The 23,371-nt window shown below is 46.3% G+C and overlaps 1 protein-coding gene across 1 annotated transcript in view; it reads right to left on the reverse strand.

Moving 5' to 3' along the window:
• The window catches only part of CNTNAP2 (contactin associated protein 2), a 1,280,693-nt gene that overhangs the window by 63,986 nt on the left and 1,193,336 nt on the right, over positions 1-23,371 (reverse strand). Inside the window, exon 20 of the mRNA XM_023736915.1 lies at positions 22,776-22,869. Coding sequence (XP_023592683.1) covers positions 22,776-22,869 — 94 coding nt within the window. The remainder of the gene's footprint in view (positions 1-22,775; positions 22,870-23,371) is intronic.

Here is a 23,371-nt window from a genome sequence, read left to right on the forward strand (position 1 = left end):
GGGGGACGTGGAGGACGCACACACTGTCCCCGTGTCCACGTCTGATGTCCCGCCATCGTCACAGACGGGGGGACGTGGAGGACGCACACACTGTCTTGGGCGACCTTATTTAGAAATAGAGACTTTGAAGATGTTATCAGTTAAGGTGGGGTGGTACTAGAGTAGGGTGGGTCCTGATGCCGTCAGACACAGAGACGCGCAGAGGGAACACGGAGGCAGAGATTGGAGTGATGCCGTCACAAGCCAAGGAACGCCGAGGATCGCCAGCCGAATCAGAGGCTGAGAGAGAAGTCTGGAGTGGAGTCCACCCTGGAGCCTTCAGAGAGAGCGTGGCCCTGCCCACACCTTCATTTCAGACTCTGGCCTCCAAAACTGTTAGAGGATACATTTCTGTTGTTTGAAGCTACAGTTTGTGATACTTTGTTACAAGTAGCATCAACTTCGTACCTAAAGTTCAGCATAAATGCTAAATAGGCACATACACACACGGAACACAACTGCATGCACACACGTGCACACACATGCAAGCAGCATAAATGCACACACGTACGTGCACACACACACAACACAAATGCTTGGGTCAGGTGCGCCTCAGTCACCAATATGATCTCTTCGCTTTTCTGTAATCACAACACACCACTTTCAGAGGTGCCCTTAGGATGCTCTGTGCCCCATGTCACAGCTGGCTGAGGCTCAGTTCTTTTTCTGCAGATTCGCAGTAAAACAACTATCCTGACTAACAGCCCCACCTCCACCTGCCCGCCCCTGTAGTGGAGCGTCATCATTCACAGAAGGACAGATGGCCCAGGAGGCAGATGGACAGGGACCCGGTCTAATTTTAAACCCGGACATGGACAGTGTTGCTCTTCTGTCCCCGGAGGGCCTACTTCATGTCTGATGGACAACAGTGGGGGACATTTCCTGTTCGGCAGGGAGCATTTGTTCGTTTAGCGTCCAGGGGACACCGCCACATTTGTCAAGCTCCGCTTACAACACAGCATCAGAGAGTGTGAGCGTGGAGGGGTTCAGGAGGGCCTCACACCGGATCAAGGTTTCACAAAACTGAGACTGAGCCCTTTTTCGGGATCAGCCAGTGCTCCCGCCTGGCCAAGCAATTGATCCTTTCCTTCTGTACAGCCGACTCCCAGTCGACATGCCCTCTGACTGTGAGTGTCCTGTCCCCGCAGGATGAAACAGGGGGCAGAATATACAAAACCACACGGCACAAGTTCACGTGCACTTAGCGATGCCTGACACTTGTGCGGGTCAAAAACAACTACAGTCATTGCCGTGGTTTCCACGCGGTCTGTGGGCTCGTCTCGCCTTTCGCTGGTCACGATTTCACCAGGACAAAGGTAACCCTTTCTCACACACGTGATTTCACCAGGCTGGAAGGCACTCAGAATGCATGCAAGCCACCACAGAATGACAAACTGACCGGCTGGTGGCGGATGGGACTATAGTCATGATCTGTTTCAACAGAATTAAATGTGCACGAGTCTTTATGGGAACCACGGAGAAAGTGGTCCTCCACCACAAAGCCCATCTCCCCCGACTCACTGTCTTGCGTGTTATTAAATACAAAGCTATCCTAATCAATATGCTTTCTTACCTATGTCAACAGCCAATCTGTCAATCTCTCCTTTCACTGACAAACAGTCTAGATAGCATCTCAGATAACACATTCCCCAGGAGTAGCGTATAATGCAATAGGAAGCAGCACCTTATCAGGAAGCTGTTAAGACAGACTCTCCAGAAGAGGCTGTGGTTCCTTATTAGCCTTTGGATTACTGATAACCTGGAACACATCGGCCAGAACCGGTCGGCTGCGCTAACAGAGGGAGGCTTTACCCCTTTGATCTGTTCCTTCCTGACCACCATTCTGCCCCAGAGAAAGGGCGACAGTCCCTCTTCCCTTCTCCTCTCATGACAAATCCCTCTTCTCACGTGCAGATTCAGACTCAGAGTGGGATCAGAATCTTGATGAGTTGGTAACTCCTAACGGGAAGCAATGCGTAATTACTCATTCAGCCTGCAGATCCCGTTAACAAAGGTTAACAGTCTCCCCACATGTCCATGCAATGCCGTCTGCTTTGTTTAAAAACAGCCCCGTGTGAACACTCCCTGGTGGGTGGGGGTCTGCTGGGTCCTGAGGTCTAGGACAGCTCTGGCCCTTTCAGAGTCACCAAACATAACCAGACTGTCTCTCCTTGCTTCCTTGTTTTCTGACGCCTCCACACAGTGGATTTCCCTGGCCACGTGTTCGTGCCTGTTACTAGATGTATGGGAGGACTGTCACGCGCTCACACTTGGGCTCTGTTGATTAACACCCATCACATCCCCATGGAAGGGTGTGAACACGCTTGCGATAAGGAACGAGAATGGGAGGAAGCATCAGGGGAGCTGGCAGCTGGGCGTCGCAGGAGGGGCCGATCTTTGCGACAGTTTGAAGGGTGTGGGACGTGAGCCGGCCAGCCCAGGTGCCTTCCACTGTGAGTAACGATTACTCCAGCTCTCAGGGCTGGCTCACACGGGAGGCAGACCCTCACCATCTTGGCCACATCCCAGAACTGCACTCCCACAGCTGAGGGGTCCGGATGGGACTCCGACGAAAGGCATCCCCTGCTGTCACCGCGGATGAAGGTGAACTTAAGAGATGTGCTCTGGTAGCCAAGACTTTCTCTACTGTTGACGCAAACGCATACGAAGCCCAGGTGGTCCAGGTTTCCTGGTTTCCTCTTCATAGTCTCCCGTGGCTTCAACATCGGGATCAGTAACAGGACTAGAGGTGCCCTTAGTAAGACCAACTTTTTATTCCGATGCACCCATCATCAGAAGGACGATGCCATGATTTTTAAATTGCTACTCATGCAGGGAAAGGCATAAATATTTATGTAAACCCCTCTGCCATCTGTGGTACCCTTTAATAACCCCATCGTGGCTTCAGAAAGAATGTAGGTCTACCAAGTGAGGCAGGGCCATTCCAGATAAATGAAAGGGAACGTTTTAGCACCAAACTTACTCTGGGTGCAAAAAGCCACCCACTCTTTGTTTGTTAAGGAGCCCTGATGGCACAGCGGTTAACCGCCTGGATGGTGGTTCGAATCTATCAGCCACTCCATGGGAGAAAAAAGTGACAGTCTGCTTCTGTAAAGATTACAGCCTTGGAAACCCTATGGGGCAGTTCTACTCTGTCCTACAGGGTCACTGTGAGTCAGAATTGACTCAAGGGCAACAGGTTTGTTTTTTTTTTTTTTTTTGTTTGGTTCTTTGCTTGCTGTCTCAAAGAGTGAGTAGCAATCATCTTTTGCTGACAACGCTTTAATAATGTGCACACGGGCACCCCCGAGGCAGCGAGGTTCTCTGTCCCTCTGTGGAGTGAGATTACTAGGAGTGTTGATTTCTTGGAGCCTGGTGGTGTAGTGGTTAAGAGGTTGTCTGCTAACCAAAAGATCAGCAGTTTGAATCCACCAGCCGCTCCTTGGAAACCCTGTGCGGCAGTTCTACTCTGTCCTACAGGGTCGCTATGAATCAGAATCGACTCGATGGCAATGGGTTTTTGGTGGACTTCTTGTATCTTACTGTTTGTCTCCCCTCTTGATGATAAGCATCTTGCCGCCAGTTCTGATTGCTGTAGTGTGTCTGCCTCTAACATTCCACCCATCCGTCTGTTTGTCATGCTGTGGTGGCCTGCATGTTGCTGTGATACTGGAAGCTATGCCACCGATATTTCAAATACCAATAGGGTCACTCATGGTGGACAGATTTCACCAGAGCTTCCAGACTAGGAAGGACTAGGAAGAAAGACCTGGCAATCTACTTTCAAAAATTAGCCAATGAAAGCCCTATGGATCATAATAGAACATTGTATGACGTAGTACTGGGAGATGAGCCCCATAGGTTGGAATGCACTCAAGATACACAGTGGCTGCAACAATGGACTCGAGTATATCAATGATCATGAAGGTGGTATAGGACTGGGCAACATGTCTAACTTGCGTTGGATGTACAAGGGCTAAGACACCAGATGATGGTTTCTATTAAAACTCTGCATAAAACAGGAGTAAATAGGACTTGGTGGGTGCTACCTGTATCTGCCTGATTTTCTACTCCCAAAATTCTCACACTCCTATTGCCTGGGCTATGAAATACCACACAGATGTTTGGTTCCATCCTAGAGTCTGGTACCCATGATGACTCAGGCAATAGGGGTTTTCCTTCCTGCTGGACTTGCTCTGACTCCAACCCAGGCCTCCTGTTTCCAGCCCCAGGGGATCTACCTCATCATCATCCTCTTCCTTATTCCTGAGTGCCGCAAGCCTCAGGACTGGCTTCTGCCACATTATTGCTCTAAGGAGGATGCTCAAAGAGAACAACAAGTACGATGTCTGGCAAGAGGCAGGCCCTCAGCACAGTTTGTTAAATGAAAGTACAAATAATCAACATGAATCTGCTCTGGCAGAGATGCTACTTTCAGAAGATGTACGTTGTTTAAGAATAGTTTGGTCTTTATAACAGTTTTTACATGTAAGGGTCTGTACCGAGTTTGGTTGGGTGGTAGGCAAAGCAGAACTTATAAAACCCAAGCACATTTATAAAAAACAAATACAGCTTCATTTGTTTAATTCCGTGAATGGTCTTTTATCAAGACATTCTTAGTTACGCTAGAAACACTATCGATATGTTTAAAATATCAAAAAGGTGTAACCCATGAATTTTCTGATTGTTTATTTCTGCTACTATTCTGTCTATAACAAGGGAAATCAGCAACATTTTCATCTCAACTGAAGGTTTCAGGGCAAATAAAACAAATTTCCAATTTAAAGCCAGAACACCAACCCTCCAGGCAAGAGTGGACGATTCTTCTGGGACTTTTGATCAAACTCAGAGTCAAAGACTCTGTCACATTGACATCAGGGGTCCTGAATGGGACACTTCAGCCAGCAAAGCCCAGAGGACAAGCCCCATTTGTGTGCACAGGATCTCCAGAAGCATTCTTGGTGCCTCACTCTTAGATATGTGTGCTAGCAGAAGGGCCACCGGATCTTTGAGGCAATATCACAAACATAAGACAAGGTCAAAGAAAAACAAACCAGCAAACATAAGAAAGCTACCAAAGGAAAGAGAGGCTGAGTAAGGAGAAGAAGGCTTGGAAGAAAACTGTGATTGACATCCTCCAAGAGATAACACATGACTTCCATGAAACAAGAACAGAAGGTATAAAAAAGGAACAATGAAAGAACAACAACAAAAAACAAACAAACAAACAAAAAAAACGGAGCTCTTGCAATTTAAGGACACAATAAAAGAAGTTAAAAATTCAATGAAACCTTTCAAAATGTAAAGTTGAGAACATTTCTCAGAAATTAAGGAATCAACAGACAAAGAAATTGAACACATGAGAGAAAAGATACAAATACTAGAGGGTCAGTCCATGGGGTCTGACATCTGAATGATATAAATTCCAGAAAGATAGAAGAGAAAATGAAAGAGAGGAAATTGTCCCACCCCCCCAAAAAATCAATTCAAGGAAATGCCCCAGAACTGAAGGAAACAGCTTTCCACCTTGATACACCCACAAGTACCCAGTACAAAGGGTCAGAGTAGACCTACACCAGAGTATTCAAGAGATTTCAGAAAATGAGGAGAAGAATGAAACCTAAGAGCCCACAGAGAGAAAAACACTGTATTCGAACAAAGAACCAATAATCAGGATGGCATTAAACTTTCAGGGAGCAACACTGTTGACAACTGAAAAATTCCATAGAGAAATAATTTCCAACCAAGAACTGTACGCTCTGTCTAACCATCCAAAAGTGTGAGGTGGAATAATGACATTTTCAGACTTGCAATGTTTCAGAACATTTAGCTCCCATGCAGGAAGCTACAGAAAGATCCATCAGAAAAGAGAACAGACCAAGAAGAGGAGGTCATGGGACTTAGGTAGGAGGGGCTCCAGCAGGCTCTAGGGGCAGAGTGACTCTTGGTGATGGGGGAGAAGGGAGATGCATGGATGACAGGGGTCCCTTGGTCCAGGTCAGATCAAGCCAGAATGCTCCAGGGTAGACATCGCTAACAAAATGAAACTGGGACACTACCTTATGTGTATGAAAACCTATCAAGAGAAGATTTTAAAAGTTGGGTAAGAATTTGAGTTTGAATTAGTAATCAGTTTATGGTAATTAAGCAAACAGAAAAGTAAGATAAATATTGCCTCTAAGGAAAGTAAAAAGTTGTGCAAGAAAGCAAAAGTAATTATGTCACGTGGTTAATGTATGAACAGCATGCACGCAGTCATTGTCATGCCAACACAGCTTAGTGAGCTAACCACAGGTATTAACGATTCTGCTGGAAGGGAGGCTGAAGTCAGGAGCAGGGGCAGTTGGGGAGGGCAGCTGAAAGAGCCTAATCTTCATCTTCCAAGTAAGAACTCAGTTGACGATGACCAACTGAAAACGGAAATTCAAGGAGTAGGACCGGGGTCAGCAAACTATGGTCCATGGGCTGGTCATCTTTTTTGTCAATAAAGTGTTATTGGAACACAGCCACGGCCATTATTTATAAATCGTCTACGGCTGGACCAATAAGCAACATCATGATAAACAGAGAAGAGATTGAAGTTGTCAGGGATATCATTTTACTTGGATCACAATCAACACACATGGAAGCAGCAGTCAAGAAATCAAAAGACGCACTGCACTGGGGAAATTTGCTGCAAAAGATCTCTTTAAAGTGTTAAAAAGCAAAGATGTCACTTTGAGGACTAAGGTGCGCCTGACCCAAGCCACGGTATTTTTAATTGCCTCATACGCACGCAAAAGCTATACAAAGAATAAGGAAGACAAAGGAAGAACTGACACCTTTTAATTATGGTGTTGGCGAAGAATATTGAATATACCATGGACTGCTAGAAGAATGAACAGGTCTGTTTTGGAAGAAGTACAACCAGAATGCTCCTTAGAAGCGAGGTGGGTAAGACTTTGTTTCTCGTACTTTGGACATGTCATCAGAAGGGACCAGTCCCTGGAGAAGGACATCATGTTTCGTAGAGGGTCAGCAAAGGTGAGGAAGTCTCTCAACGAGATGGAGTGACGAATGGCTGCAACGACGGGCTCAAACACAGCAGTGATTGTGAGGACAGTGCAGGACGGGGCAGTGTTTCGTTCTGTTGTACATAAGGTCTCTATGAGTCGGAACCAACTTGACGGCATCTAATGAGAACAACATGGCTGCTTTCATGCTGCAACAGCAGACTTGAGTAACAGAGACCACGTGGCCTGCAAAGTCCAAAATAGTTACTGTCTGGCCCTTTACGGGAAAGGTTTGGTGGCCCCTGGAGTAGCAGCATGAACGTCTTTACAGGTTTGGAGACAAATAGCAGAGAAACAACAAAGAATCTGAAACTTTGGTGGTTGTTTTTTCCTAATAAGCCCTACAGAACTATTTGACACTTTCAACAAGGTGGACGCATTGCTTTGATTAAAAAAAAAAAAAGCTAAATAAAAAAGGAGTGTTAATGTGAATCATCAGCAGCTCTGGACAATTTTTTCCAGAGTGATGACAAAAATATTAAAAAAAAACGACCTCTTCTCTTGGTTCTGGGACAACTTATTTACTCACCACCCAACTTCTTTCTTTGAGTCTACTTTCCTCTCTTTTTTATTTTAAACTTTGGTTGGAACAAAGGCATGGAGTCAAGCATCAGATATTCCATGACTTTCCTTCTGTACTTTGAATGCATCGGGGCGGGGGCGGGGGGGGGGGGAGGCAAGATGCGACACCAAAGAGTGAGCTAAACAGATTTCTTTCCTCAACCAAAAGTGATCTCAGATTTTCTCCAAACCTCAACCTATTTGTTTTGAAAGGATGCAGCTGAGACTCACATTCCATCATTGATCACAGCTGTGACACACTTCCTCCTAATGTAATCTGGAAATGGACGGCATCCATAATTAATCTGGGGGTGAGCTGTTGTAGCCATTAGACTGGTTTCCAATTCAGTGGCGCTTGGGTTTGTCCCAGCTCTCTGAAAGGTCATTTTCCATCCAGTGTTTTAAGGCAAACAAGAAAGACACTTCATGGAAAATGTGCCCTTCTTATTCACAGTGTCTGATAACATATTGATATTGTACTCCAGATGTGATGGCAAGTATTTCTGTTCTTGGGTCTGGGATGTGAAAAGAGAAGGCGCCATTCTCACTCATAAATTCTCAGATTAATATTTATGACCTTACTCGGCAGAAATTTAAGTTGCAACTTTGCCAGTCACTGAGGCTCATGCGCCCCGTGGGATGCTGAGTCAGCTGCTCAGCTCTCCAGGCGACCAGAGGCAGATGCCACCCCCCGAGTCCTCAAAGTGTCTCGAAGTCCACCTCCTCTTCCTGCCTGGCCATCCCACAGTGTGTGCAACGAGTGCTGATTGGGTGCCTACTACGTGCCCAGGGCAACGAACAATCCAGTCATCATCAGTGGGTCTGAGTGGGAGCAGTCAGGGAGGGAGGAGGCTCAGGTGTGGGAACTGCTTGGATAAAGGAGGGGAGGTACTTGGGGAGAGGAGGGAGGTGTTTGAGGCGGGGAGGGAGGTGCAGAGTGTATGAGCAGGGGGCTGCCCCAAGGTCCATGGATCATGGTTGGGGAAGGAATCCCCGGATTCTATCCACAGTGATTTAATACCAGAGGTTGAATTTCTTGCCCAAACTTCATGGTAGAATCCTGTAATGGTTCATTTTATATGTCGTCTTGGCTAGACTATCATTCACAATTATTCAATCAAACATTCATCCAGGTCTTGCTGGGAAGGTGTTTTGTAGACGAGGTTAATATCTACAATCAGCTGACTCTAAGTAGATCACCCTCCATAATGCGAGTGGGCCTCATCCATCACTTGAAGTCCTTAAGAGCAAAACTGAGGTTTCCTAGAGGAGAAGGAATCTGCCTCAAGACTGTACAGAGAAATCCTGCTGGAGTTTCCAATTTGCCCCCTGCCCTACGGATTTCAGACTTGTCCGCCCCCATAATCACGTGAGCCAATCCGTTAAAATCTATCGTCTATCAATACATATCTTGTATCTCTCTCTCCATCCATCCATCCATCCATCATCATATCTAAATCTCTTTCTCTTTATTTATCTAACTCTCTACCTATCCTTCCATCCATCCTCCATCTATCCATCTATTGATCAATCTATCACTCTGTTGATCCATCAGCTACCATCTCCACATCCTATTGGTTCTGTCTCTCTGGAGAACCATGACTGACACACAGGCTTCTACATGGATTGGAGACCTCAGACAGGTTCAAAGCTGATAGGGGACGCTTTAGGATCAAAGGGTGAGATGGAGGGAAGGCAGTGGGGAGAGTAGAAGGTTATCGGAGACCAACATGACTCCTTTTGAAGTGTCAGATAAACACACTACGTCTAACTCCCAAGATCTTTCCTCTTCCATAAACCACTCAGACAACACACAGCCAGAGAGGCAGAAGGGCCAGCCTAGTGTCCTGGCTCCACAACCCACACTGTCTGACTGTGAAGGACACCTTAAGCCCCTGTGCCCCCTCCTCACCTATGGAAAGGGATGTAAGGAGGTCCTGACTAGGAAGGGAGGAGGAGAGGTCATGGAAGAAGTCAGGAAACCACCTCCCACTTAATCAGCGTCCAGCATCCCTACTCCCCATCTACCTGCCCGCTCATGCGAGGTGGACTGAGGCAGGTCTGTCAAATGAGGCTGACACCACTGACAACGGACAACGAAGTGAGGTTAACCCCTGATTGTACTGATGTCTGTCTTGTATCCTCAGGGTTCCTGTTTTGAATGCTAACTGCTCATGGACAAGAAAGATGGAATCATAGCTGGAGAGTGTATCTACCTGGGAGAAGCATTGTGATTTATGAATTAAAAATTATTTTTAAGTTTCTTTTAGCAGATTAGTTTCCTTAGCTAAGTACATTTTATTATTATTTTTAATTGATAGACTTTACTTTTTAGAGCAGTTCTAGGTTTATGAAGTTCCTGGATGGTAAAAACAAATTAGTGCACTCGGCTGCTAATTAAAAGGGTTGGAGGTTCAAATCCACCCAGAAGTGCCTCGAAAGAAAGGCCTGGCGATCTACTTCCAAAAAACCAGCCATCGAAAACCTTATTGAGTTCTACTCTGACACACATGGGGTTACCATGAGTCAGAGTCAACCTGATCGTAATTGATGGTGGTGGTGGTGGCTTAAGTTTACAGAAAATTGGGCTCAAAGAATACAAAAACCAAAACCAAACCCGTTGCTGTCAAGTCGATTCCGGCTCATAGTGACCCTTTAGGACAGAGGAGAACTGCCCTGGAGGGTTTCCAAGGCTATAATCTTTATGGAAGCAGAGTGCCACATCTTTCTCCTGCAGAATGGCTGGTGGGTTTGAACTGCCGACCTTTTAGTTGGCTGCTGAGCGCTTAACCACTGCACCACCAGGGCTCCTCCAAAGACTCTAAAGAGCTCCTATACCCCATCTCCCCACACGTTATTGTTTGTTTGTTTTTATTGTGGTAAAGACAGTGGAAAAACTTGGAGACAGATAATGGTGACGGTTGCACAGCATGATGGATACAATTAACGTTACTCAATTGTGCATGTGAAGAACGCTGAGTGGCAAACGTTTGGTGCATATGTATCTCCCACATGGTAACACTGTTAACAGCTACATTTGAAAGCAGAGAACCATCTTGCTTAGATGGCAGTGTCTACCTTATCTCCAGGCAAGGAGTGTCACCTTCTGAACCCGCCCTGCTTGCCGCCAGGGGACAAGCTCTCACGAGAAAGATCCGCTGTAAGCACAGACAGCCTTTTATAGGGGCTTATTCACACTCAGTGGATTTTTATGAGATGAATAACTCTCCCAAGCCGGTGCTTACTTTTCTGCGCTGCTCCATCCTTCCTTCATGTGGTCACAGGTCTGCTGTGAGGTCTCCTAAAACCCTCCACAGGCTGGAGAGGACTCCAGGCTCAGCTCCTGGCCGACCACCTTCTGTCCCCTTTGCGCTGTCTTTTCCACATGGCCACAGGGCTGGAATGAGGGGATCTGATGTCTTCCAATCCAACATACTGACCTCCAGGGCCCTAAGTTAGACTCTAATCCATTAGCAAGATGGCAGGAAGGGTCTCTGTAGCCCAGGCTCCTTTCCCCAAGCCCTGCCCTGTCCTCCTTCCCTGGATCCTGGACTGGGGTTGTGAGGGGTGCCTAGTCTCTGAGCTCAGGAGGAGGGTCGTATCGTACCTGTTACTTCATCTCCTGGGCAACAAGACTCTGCACTTACCTCCACAGGTGTGATGTGTGATCACGGCTGTGGATGGACTTCTAACTGCAAATGTACACGTACATAATGGGTCACTACCTTTATGTGATAGGGGCTGCTGTGGGCTGAGCTGTGTCCCCCAGAAGACATGTTGGAGTCCTAACCCTGGTACCTGTGAGCGTGACCTTGCTTGGAAACAGGGTCTTTGCAGATGTTGTAAGTTAGGCTAACATGAGGTCATGCTGTGAGTGTGACCTTGCTTGGAAACAGGGTCTTTGCAGATGTTATAAGCTAGGCTAACATGAGGTCGTACTGGAGTGGGGTGGGTCCTAATCGCATCTGAGTGGTGTTTTTATAAAAGAGACAGAGAGGCAGACAGAGGGAAGACGGCCATATGACAATGCAGGCAGAGAGGTTGGAGTGATGTGGCCACAGACAAAGAACGTCTGGGGCTACCAGAAGGTGTGAAGGACGAGGGAGGATCCTCCCCTAGAGTCCCCGGAGAGAGCACAGTCCTGCTGATACCTTGATCTCAGACTCCCAGCCTCCAGAACCGTGAGAATAAATTTCTGTTGTTTTAAGTCACCCACTTTGTGGTACTTTGTTACAGCAGCCACAGGAGGTTAATATAGAAATTAAAAAATAATGTATAGAGACCAAAATTCACTGGTGGTTACCAGCGGCAGGAGGGAGGGGCTGAGAGGGAGTCATTGTTTGGGAAGTCATGAGTTTTATGGGGATGGAAAACTTGGTAACAATTATTGGTGATGATCGCACAACGTGATTAATGTCGCTGATGTCATTAAACTGCACATGTGAAAGGCGTTGAGTGGGCAAACGTGTTATATACATACACACATACATACATATATATATATATATAAGTATAGGGAGCCCTGGTGGCACAGTGGTTAAGAGCTTGGCTGCTCACCAAAAGGCCAGCAGTTCAAACCCACCAGCTGCTCCTTGGAAACCCTATGGGGCTGTTCTACTCTGTCCTGTAGGGTCACTACGAGTCGGAATCAACTCAGTGGCAAATGGTTTTGTTCAGTTTTTTCGGTACATATATTTGTGTGTATATATATACACACACACACAACAAAAAAGGAAAACAATAATAATGTATATAAGAAGTTAAAAAAATTTCTGTGACTACTACAGACTGTGATAATATGTACAGTCTTGGCTTTGTAAATTTCTGTCTACTTAGAAACAGTTGGGGATCCAGCCTCAGGCTGCGGGTCAAGGACAGGAGGTGAGGGGAAATCGGGAACAGAAGTGAGGTCCTCTGCTTTTGAAAACCTTGGTGAACCAAATGCTAAAAACACTGCATGAAAACAGAACCGCTGTTCATCATTACATTTTAACAAACTATGCTTTTTGGTTTTGTTTATGAAAAATTATTTAATTTTGGGAAACGAGGCAGAGAGATTATGGTGTTGATTTTTTTTTCCCATTTGGAAGTTGCCCAAGGTTTTCCTTGTTTATTGAGTATTTTTCTGAGTGACTTGGTACTGGTGTCAGCCCTCCCTGAATTGTTTTTACAGGTTGAAAGTCAAACACTAGATGTAATGACAGTGCTTATGAGGTACTGAGCATCTTCTCTGTGCCAGGCACTGTGCAGAGTGCTTTATACTCAAGACAAAATTATAAAAAACATTCAAAAATGTTATTGTGGTAGAATATATATAACAAAAACCTGCCATTTTGGCAGACATTTTTAAGTGTACATTAATTACATTAATTACATTCCCCATGTTGTGAAACCATCACCCCAAACAGAAATGCATACCCGTTAAGTGATAACCCCCATTTCGCCCTCCCAGTCCCTGGGAGCCACTAACAAGCTTTTGTCTCTATGCATTTGCGTATCTGCGAGTCGAAATCAACCTGACAGCACCAAACAACAACAGCAAATTTTTGGAGCCCTGGTATCCAAGCGATTAAGAGCTATGGCTGCTCACCAAAAGGCTGACAGTTCAAATCCACCGGCCGCTCCTTGGAAACCCTATGGGGCAATTCTGCTCTATCCTATAGGGTCACTATGAGTCGGAATCAACTTGATTGCAACAGGTCTTTTGGTTTACACTTTTCAAGCTTCACCACAGCTCTTACGATATTGGTTTGATGATTGTTAGGGACAGTGACACTCAGACATGGAAGAAACCTGCCCTCAGCAGAGGGCACAGCTGGAATCGGGGCCCTGAAGCCAGAGCCCGCTCTTAACCCCCACTCTCCGTAGTCTCCAGCCTAAACGTCTCTGAAAGATTTGCTTTTGCAGCTGTTTTCTCTAGATGTTGAGAGTGTGCTTGGAGACAGTGATGCTGTGATTATGCATCGTCCTTGTTAAAGACACCCTTGGACGACAAGCGCAGACCGTGGTGATGTTGGTTGTGGGATGTATAGGCAAGGACACTGAACGCGCCTTGGGGCCTGCTAAGAGTCTATGACGGTAATAAGAAAAAACCCCATAAATTCCTAGTACAATTAAAAAAGGGCGAGAGACCCACCGTCTAAGGAACCATAACTCACAGGATGGATTCTAACTAGAAGTTTTCCTTTAGCCTTGAGAAGTTTTGGGACATTCAGACCATCTTACACTTTCTTTAGGATGTGAAAAATCGAGTCTGATTGCTTCTCTTCAGTTTCAATATTCTTTCTCTCCTATCCCTGAAATAACCATTCTCATCAGTATTTTACTACCTCTTTCATCATTATAACAAAACCCAGGGCAACTAACCAGAAACTTCAATTCACTATTTGCCATTTGCTCATTTATCAATTAGAGATTAATCACTAGGAGATTGGCTGCCGGCGGGGACTCACCCTCAACTGAATCCATCACAGCTTCTCTGTCTCCACTTACAGAAATGCCTTCTATTCCTCATTCCCTTCAGTAATGACTACCAGAACAGCACAACTCCAAGCTGTAAATAGATGTCTACTTCCTGTGTATGCACTGATGTCTACTGGCCGAGGCAGGGAAGAGAAGAGTGGACGAGGGAGGGTGAACTCAACTGCGGAATGACCCTCCCCTTCCTTCTCTATGACACAGCTGCGGTGCTGGGGCACAGGCCCTGGGAGACAGTCACTGAATAGCCCCCTCCCATGAATAAATGACCCCACAGAACAGTGTGGACTACATCTTCTTTCACTGGCAGTACTTTTTTTTAACTGCAATTTTTATTGAGGTAATTGTAGCATCACATGTGGTTGTAAGAAATAATACAGGGGGACCCCTTGTATATTTTGCCCAGTGTTATGGATTGGATGGTGTTGCCCCAAAAAGATATGCTGAAGTCATAACCCCTGGACCTGTGAATGTGACCTTGTTTGAAAATGCTCTTGGTTAACACGGGGTCACACTGTAGTGGGGTGGGTCCTAATCCGATCTGAGTGGTGTCCTTATAACAGAGGAGGAACGCAGGGGGACAGACAGAAGGAAGACGGCCATGTAAAGATGCTGCTACAAGCCAAGGAATGCCTGGGGCCACCAGAAGCTGAGAGACAAGGAAGGATCCTCTCCTAGAGCCTTTGGAGAGAGCACGGCCTGGCCAACACCCTGGACTTCCAGCCTCCAGAACTGTGAGATGATAAATTTCTGTTCTTCTAAGCCACCCAGGTTGTGGTATTCTGTTAGGGCAGCCACAGAGGTGGGGGGTTCCTAGGACGGGCCATGGCGTCCCAGCCCAGCCTAACTCTACTCCATGTTCCAGATACCAGTCTCCCGTTAACGTAGCTCGGTGCTGTTCACATGGCGTCTTCCCTCTGTCCATCTCTCTGTCTCTTCTCCTCTTTTACAAGACACCACACAGGTGGGATCAGGCCCCACCCTGCTCCAGTGTGACCTCATGTTAATTGCTGACATCTCCAAAGACCCTACTTCCAAACAAGCTCACATTCACAGGTATGGGGGTTAGGACTACATATATTTTGGGGGGATACAAAACAACGCATAACAATTGTATTCACTTAAAAATCAGTCACCACACAATGCGGGCTTGTATCAAACTCCCATCCAGACAGCCCCCTGGGTCTCTCATCTTGCTCTTATGGGCTTGCTTGTTGTGTTTTTTGCCTAAGTGCATGACTGTAGATCTCTATTATATTTCGTCTCATTATTTTTATCCCATCTTTCTCGCCCGCCAAGATGCTTCTGAACTGTTCTTTATTACAAGCATATAAAACCACCCCTCTCTGCTTTGTGTCATTTGCAATATGATAAACATGCTACTTGCGTCTTTGTCCAAGGCACTGAGAAACGTTGGAGGAGACAAGAACAAACACAAGACCCACCTCAGACTTCAATTTCTGTTTCTCCCCTTGTCTTAGGCTGGGTCCTCTAGAGAAGCAAAACCAGTGACGCATGTATATACTGTTGTCGTTGTTAGATGCGGTCGAGTCGGTTCTGACTCATAGCGACCCTATGTACAACGGAACGAAACACTGCCAGGTCCTGCGTTATACTCACAATCATTGTTATGCTTGAGCCCATTGCTGCAGCCACTGTGTCAGTCCATCTCACTGAGGGTCTTCCTCTTTTTTGCTGGTCCTCTTCTTTACCAAGCATGATGTCCTTCTCCCGGGACTGGTCCCTCCTGATAACTTGTCAAACTATGTGACATGAAGTCCCACCATCCTCACTTCTAACGAGAATTCTGGCTGTATTTTTTCCAAGATAGATTTGTTCCTTTTTTTGGCACTCCAGGGTATATTCAATATTCTTTGCCAGTAGCATAATTCAAAGGTGTCAATTCTTCTTTGGTCTTTCTTACTCATTACCCAGCTTTCACATGCATATGAGGCAATTGAAAACACCATGGCTTGGGTCAGGCACACCTCAGTCTTCAAGGTGACATCGTTGCTTTTTAACACTTTAAATAGGTCTTTTGCAGTAGATTTGCCCAATGCAATGCGTCATTTGATTTCTTGGCTGCTGCTTCCATGAGTGTTGAATGTGGATCCAAGTAAAATGAAATCCTTGACACCTTCAATCTTTTCTCCATTTATCATGATGTTGCTTATTGGTCCAGTTGTGAGAATATTTGTTTTCTTCATGTTGAGTTGTAATCCATACTGAAGGCTGTGGTCTTTGAGCTTCATCAGTAAGTGCTTCAAATTCTCTTTGCTTTCCACAAGCAAGGTTGTATCATCTGCATATTGCAGGTTGTTAATGAGTCTTCCTTCAATCCTGATGCCCCATTCTTCTTCATATAGGCCAGCTTCTCAGATTATTTGCTCAGCACATAGACTGAATAAGTATGGTGAAAGGATACAACCCTGACACACAATTTCCTCACTTTAAACCATGCAATATTCCCTTGTTCTGTTCGAACGACTGCCTCTTGATCTATGTGCAGGTTCCTCATAAGCACAATTAAGTGTTCTGGAAACCCCATTTTTCCCAATGTTATCCATAATTTGTTATGATCCACACACTTGAATGCCTTTGCATAGTCAATAAAACACAGGTAAACATCTTTCTGGTATTCTCTGCTTTTAGCCAAGATCCATCTGACATCAGCAATGATATCCCTGGTTCCACGTCCTCTTCTGAATCCGGCCTGAATTTCTGCCAGTTTCCTGTTGATATACTGCTGCAACTGATTTTGGAGGATCTTCAGCAAAATTTTACTTGCGTGTGATATTAATGACATTACTCCATAATTTCTGAATTCTTTGGATCACCTTTCTTTGGAACGGGCATAAATATGGATCTCTTCTAGTCAGCTGGCCAGGTAGCTGTCTTCCAAATTTCTTGGCACAGATGAAAGAGCACTTCCAGCAGTGCATCTGTTTGTTGAAACATTGCAATTGGTATTCCGTCAGTTCCTGGAGCCTTGTTTTTTGCCAACGCCTTCAGTGCAGCTTGGACTTCTTCCTTCAATACCATCAGTTCTTGATCATATGCTGCCTCCTGAAATGATTAAATGTCGACCAATTCTTTTTGGAACAGTGACTCTGTGTATTCCTTCCATCTTCTTTTGATTCTTCCTGTGTCATTCAGTATTTTGCATATAGAATCCTTCACTATTGCAACTCGAGGCTTGAAGTTTTTCTTCAGTTCTTCCAGCTGGAGAAATGCTGAGTGTGTTCTTCTCGTTTGGTTTTCTAACTCCAGGTCTTTGCACATGTCGTTATCATACTTTGTCTTCTCGAGTCACCCTATGAAATCTCCTGTTCAGCTCTTTTATTTCATCATTTCTTTTGTTCGTTTTAGGTACTTGACATTCAAAGAGCAACTTTCAGAGTCTCTTCTGACATCCATTTTGGTCTTTTCTTTTTTTCCTGTCTTTTTAATGACCTCTTGCTTTCTTCATGTATGATGTCCGTGATATCATTCCACAACTTGTCTGGTCTTCAGTCATTAGTGTTCGATGCATCAAATCTATTCTTGAGAAGGTCTCTAAATTCAGGTCGGATATACTCCAGGTCATACTTTGGCTCACATGGACTCGTTCTAATTTTCTTCAGTTTCAAGTTGAACTTGCGTATGAGCAATTGATGGTCTGTTCCGACGTCTCTTCAGCCACCCTGCGTCTTGTCTGGCCTTTACTGTGGCCCCTTTTATCTCAGGAACAGAATTTTACCTTCAGAACATCACGCGCCTTCCTTGCTTTCTCACCGTTCTAAAAGATGTAGGTGCCACCAGGAAGCAGAGCTGGGGTTTGGTGTCACACGTGAGCGTTTCGAATCCCAGCCCCAACACCTACTAGCTTGGTGACTTCAAGCCAGTGGTTCTCAGTGGGGATGATTTTACCCCTCCCCCATGGGGGACATTGGGCAATGTCTGCAGACATTGTCGGTTGTCACACTGTGGATGGTCCTCGCAGCTAGTGAGTAAAACCAGGGATGTCTACACTGATAGGACACCCCCAGAACAATGATCCAACCCAGAGATGTCAAACCCTGGTTTAAGCACATACCTTAACCTCTCTGTCTTTGGTTCCCTCTTATATACAATGAGGGTAATAGAGATCTTGGAGCGGGTGTTATGAGTATTAGAGAAGGTACTTAAAAGTCCCTGGTGGTACAAATGGTTTGTGCTTGAGTGTTAACATAAAGGTTGGCAGTTTGAACCCACCCAGCAGCTCTTTAAAAGAAAGTCCTAGAGATCCGCTTCCGTTAAGATTACAGTCAAGCACCATTACTGAACATTTTGATCAAAGATTCTATAGAAGAATCCTGATCAAAAGGAGGAAAATGCAGAACAGTTTCAAATTCTCATGGACTCCAGACTTTTTGAAGCCATGTGGATGAACCCTTTAAACTAATGCCCTGAGATAATCTTTAAACCAAAAACATCCTCTGAAGTCTTCTTAAAATCAAACAATAGTTTAGCTTAACTAGTAAAAAAAAGTCTCCCTTGAGCATTACGCTATTTTAAGAACTATCTACATGGGATCAAATTGACAACAGGGTAACCGCACCCTACAAATGCCAGTAAATTTCTATTAGTCCTTAAATTAGCTCAAGCCAGAGTTGGTCCGCCCCCCATGTGCAGAAGGGCTAGCTGTGACCACTAATTGACCTCAACAAAGGACCCAGCAACAGGTGGAATGAACCAGAAGGAAAATCAGCACCCGGACAGCATTCCGAAGCAAGAGGTCTGACAAGAACCACGTCACCTCACATTTCCTCGTCGCCTTCTAGAATTTTCCCTCCCCAGTATGTCTGCACGGCTGCCATCTTGCAAACAAATCACATATAAGCCCTGCGTCCCTGTAGTTTGGGGAGTCGGATCTGAGGAACTTCCTCTCGGCTCCTTGCTCTGAGCATTGCAATAAAGTTACTTTCTCAAAGGCCGGTGTCCAGATAATTGGCAATCTGAGCACGCTGGACAAGGACCCACCCTCCCAGGTTCAGCAAAAACAGTAACTTGACAGATTAGACAGGAACCTTAGGGGGCAGTGAGTTTACGTTCATGGGGAGGAACAACTCAGAAAAAGGGGGTGAGAATGGTTGCACAACTTGGAGAACGTAATCAGTGTCACTAAATTGTATGTGCAGACACCGTTGAATTGGTGTATGTTTTGCTGTGTATATTCTCAACAACAACAACAAAATAAATACAATTTAGGAAAAAAAAAAAAGATTACAGCCAAGAAAACCCTATGGAGCAGTTCTGCTCTGTAACACGTGGGGTCATCATGAGCTGGAATGGATGTGACGGTAGCCCACAGGAACAAAAGCTAACGTGAGTGGGGCAGTGCCCGCTCGCCTTCCAAACTGATCTTTACTCTCAGTATTTATGCGCAGGCCTTGTGCTGGGTACTTCCAAAGAGGCTGTGAGCTCGGCAATAACGGAGCCCTTGTTCACTGAGTGTGACAGGTGTGCCCGCAGGGATCTGGCAGCTGCAAATAGATTCGTTAGAAGAAAAAAGGTCAAAAATGCCACCCTCAGGGAGCTAACCCTGGAGAGGTAGGTGTTTACTTTCCCCATTTTACAGCTGAGAGACCACAGGATCTGGGAGGTTAAAGCGGGGTGCCCATGATTTCAACGTGAACCTGGTTCCTGTGCGTCCAGCTCTGCCTGATTCCATAGCCTGTCTCTTCCCACCCCGCAGTTACTGATTTTAGAAAACCCAGGGGTGAGGTCGTGAGGACTGGTGAACTCCCTGCGGCACACCTCTCTGCCGATTTTATTGATTAGGTGAGCGTCATCACCCACGCCCTCCCTCTCTGCCGATTTTATTGATTAGGTGAGCGTCATCACCCACGCCCTCCCTCTCTGCAGTATACGTCTGCAGTGGTATTCCTTTCGTTTCTCCCCCGTTACTATTTATTAATTCAACAAGTACTTACTGGGCAGTTGCTCCTTGCAAGGCGTCGAGGGTACAGACAAACTCTGAGATGCTAACCTGGTCTGTGGGAGCTGGCGTGTAGAGGGGGTGAGAGGAGTGTGGCCAGGAGCCCAGCAGGGGCGCAGCCCGCTCATTCTTCACACAGCACACCGCCTCACAGCCGGGCGGTTCATGTGCACAGCAAACTCAGGCCGTGACACTCGTACGACTGAGGCGCACGCTCCCCTGGCAGCTTGGCACCCACGTGCGGCATGGAGGGTTTCAGCCTCAGAGGACATTGGCTTTGCTGTGCTGATTGTTTATTCACGGCCTGGAAGGTCCAGGTCACGTGGACATTGCAATTTTGCTGAGGCGTGAAGTTGATCCCATGAACCAGAGAGTGTACTTAGGGTGAGGGGACCTGGAAGTCACCCAGCACTCCCGTCAAGACTGGACGCTGAGCGTGTCCTGAAGTAATGGCGTCCATCACTTCTGATCTGCTCAGGGTTGACGTTACTTCAGGAGTGACAGTATCACTGTGTAGAGTTTGTCATTACAGCCCCGACTGAACATTTCCGGTTACACTTGGCTGAACGGTGGGGATGCATACGGCAGCACGTGGCTCTCACCAGTGTCTCAGGATGGATGCCTGGTGAGGGCCAAGGCTCCCTCCACCAAGCAGCCGCTTCCCGGTGCTAACTAACAGCATCGCTCCACTTTCAGTGACAGCCCTTCCTCTGGAGCGAGACCTAACAGCAAGTTCTTCTGGTCTACCCAAGACTGGCTGCTCGTCAGAGAGAACTAGCTTCCCAGCTCTGCTTTACCAGTGCTATCTGAGTGACCTTTGGCAAATTAACCTCCTCAGCTTCAACTTCCTCATCTGCAAAATGGGATGATAATCACAGGTACTGTGACATCGGACTGTTGGGGCATTCAGTTAAATCTATGCAAGTGAAATGGTCATCATAAGGTGTTGTCATCAGCTGCTGTCTAGTGGGGCCCTGACTCACAGCGACCCGTGCACAACGCAACGAGATGCTGTCCGGTCTTGTGCCATCCCTACAGTCGGTTACAGATCAGCCCATTGTGATCCATAGGGTTTCCACTGGATGATTTTCACAAGTTGACTGCCAGGCCTTTCTTCCTAGTCTTAGCCTGGAAGCTCCACTGAAACCTCTTCAGCGTCATAGCAACACACACACACACACACACACACTGCCAGACCGGTGGTGGCTGTGCACGAGGTGCATTGGCCAGGAATTGAACCCAAGTCTCCTGCACGGAAGGTGAGAGTTCCACCACTGATCCTTCACTGCCCCCTAAAACAAAGCGCGTGGTCAGTGCATTTCAGCCCTCATTCTCTGTCCAGTTCCACAGGCGGATGAAGCTATCAGCACTCCCTGATGTCGTATTTACTGAAGGGGTGGTCTCTCCTCTGGGGGTCTCAGTTACAACTCCACCTGCCTGTGTCTTCTCGATTCCTTGCTCACCAATATGGCAGGTGTGTTCTTGGTTCCAAGTCCAGGAATGCTTTCTGCTCATGGGCACTCTCTGGCGTGGGATGTAGGCCTTATCTCTCCCTTGGTTCACCTCAGCCCTTACTTCTATCTGTTGCCCAAACCTGCCTCTTCTGCCTTTCTCTGTTCAGTTCAAACTCATCCGTCACAGGGATTATGGCACAGCGGTTAGGAGCAGGGACCGAGGTATTTTGATTCTCCTACTTATTAGTTGGTGACCTTGGGTGAGTTATTTACCCTCTCACTGCCTCTGTTTTCTCATCTGTGAAATGGAGATAATAATCTCATCACCTCGTGGAATTGCTACTAAGATTAAATGAGTTAATGTATCTAAAGTGCTTCAGGTGGGGGCTGGCCTTTAGTAGGTGGGTATTGTTGCTATTTTTCCCGGGTCTCTCATTCTCCACTCCTCACCACCTGGCCCCTTGTCTTTCGACCTTTATTGTCACCAGACAGTGATGCCTTCTCAGCCCCGTGTCACCCTCCATCCTACGCTTTCCGTTTTGGGTTCTCGTACACGTTCTCAGAGGAAAAGACATTTGTGTTGCCTTAGTAAACACGTAAAAGTACTTAACGGATCACATCCGCATTTTCATCTAGACAACCTTCACCTCCAGGAGTGAGACAGGCATGGTGATGTCTACATTCACACTGTGGGGAGGGAGCTGTGTCGGATGCCCTAATTCCCACTGGCCTTCTAATGAGCAGATACTATCAGGTAGCTCTCTTGACACTGAGAGGAAGAGAGAATCAAGTTTATGTGCTTAGACAAAGAGAAAGTTAATTTGAATACTGTCAGCGGGTGGATGTCTTTAATAGCCCAATGAACCAGAAGTACAAAGTGAAGCTGGGAGCAGATAACTGGGGTCTCTTGTTCCCCGGTCCATCTCAGGCGCCCAGTAATGTTGGCTGTTTGCCATCACTGACCAGCGTGGCAATCATCCTGGCAACGCTTCCCACAGGCGAACTGGCACCTTTCAGGTGTTAACCAAGCGATTCACCCAAAAGATGATTTAGTAACGCGCGTCTTGTGTCACTGAGAAAAAGCAGAGCCTGTCTTGTACCCAGAATGTGTTCTTGACCATCCCAACGGAAGACATTGACCCAGAAATTCCAAACTGAAATTCATGCCCCCCGTTATTCTTACACATAATGCATGCTTAACATACATTCATACTTCAAGAACCAAATTCTTACCTATAACTCTTCCTAGAAAGAGCGACTTGGGGGAATTGAACAGGGTGTCAGACGAACTTGGCAGATGGTAACTCTCGCGAGGGTAGTGATCAAGCTGCAGGAGAAAAACAAGAGACACGTTTAGAAGAAAGTTCTTATCCTTCCTTGGAGTCAGACCTTCCCTGTGTGTGTGTGTGTGTGTGTGTGTGTGTGTGTCTGTGCGCGCGCGCGCGCGTGTGCGCGTCACTCTTTGGACCCTGGTTTCTGGGTATCTTTTTTCCTCGGTGGTGGCTGAGATTCCAGTCCGGGAAATGGAAGTCCCCGTACTCCTGCTGGAGTTATTTGAAAACAGTTTGGAAGGGGTGAATGAAGACTCTTATAAATTGTTCTCCAGCTTCTCTGCACTTCCTGCCAGATCAAGATCTTAGCTCCTAGTAATGGAGTAAAATCTGCTTGATTCAATCTCCGCACCCACCTCTGAGACAGAAAATGCCACATGGATTTCCTTTAGGATCCTCTCATGTCCGTTTCTTTCCCCTTTGGTGCTCTCAGTTTACAGGGCAGTATTGACCCTCAGCTGTGCGCGCACGCGCTCACACACACACACACACACACAC

Source organism: Trichechus manatus, unplaced genomic scaffold (genome assembly GCF_000243295.1).
Source record: "Trichechus manatus latirostris isolate Lorelei unplaced genomic scaffold, TriManLat1.0 scaffold00093, whole genome shotgun sequence".
Classification (NCBI taxonomy): Eukaryota; Metazoa; Chordata; class Mammalia; order Sirenia; family Trichechidae; genus Trichechus; species Trichechus manatus.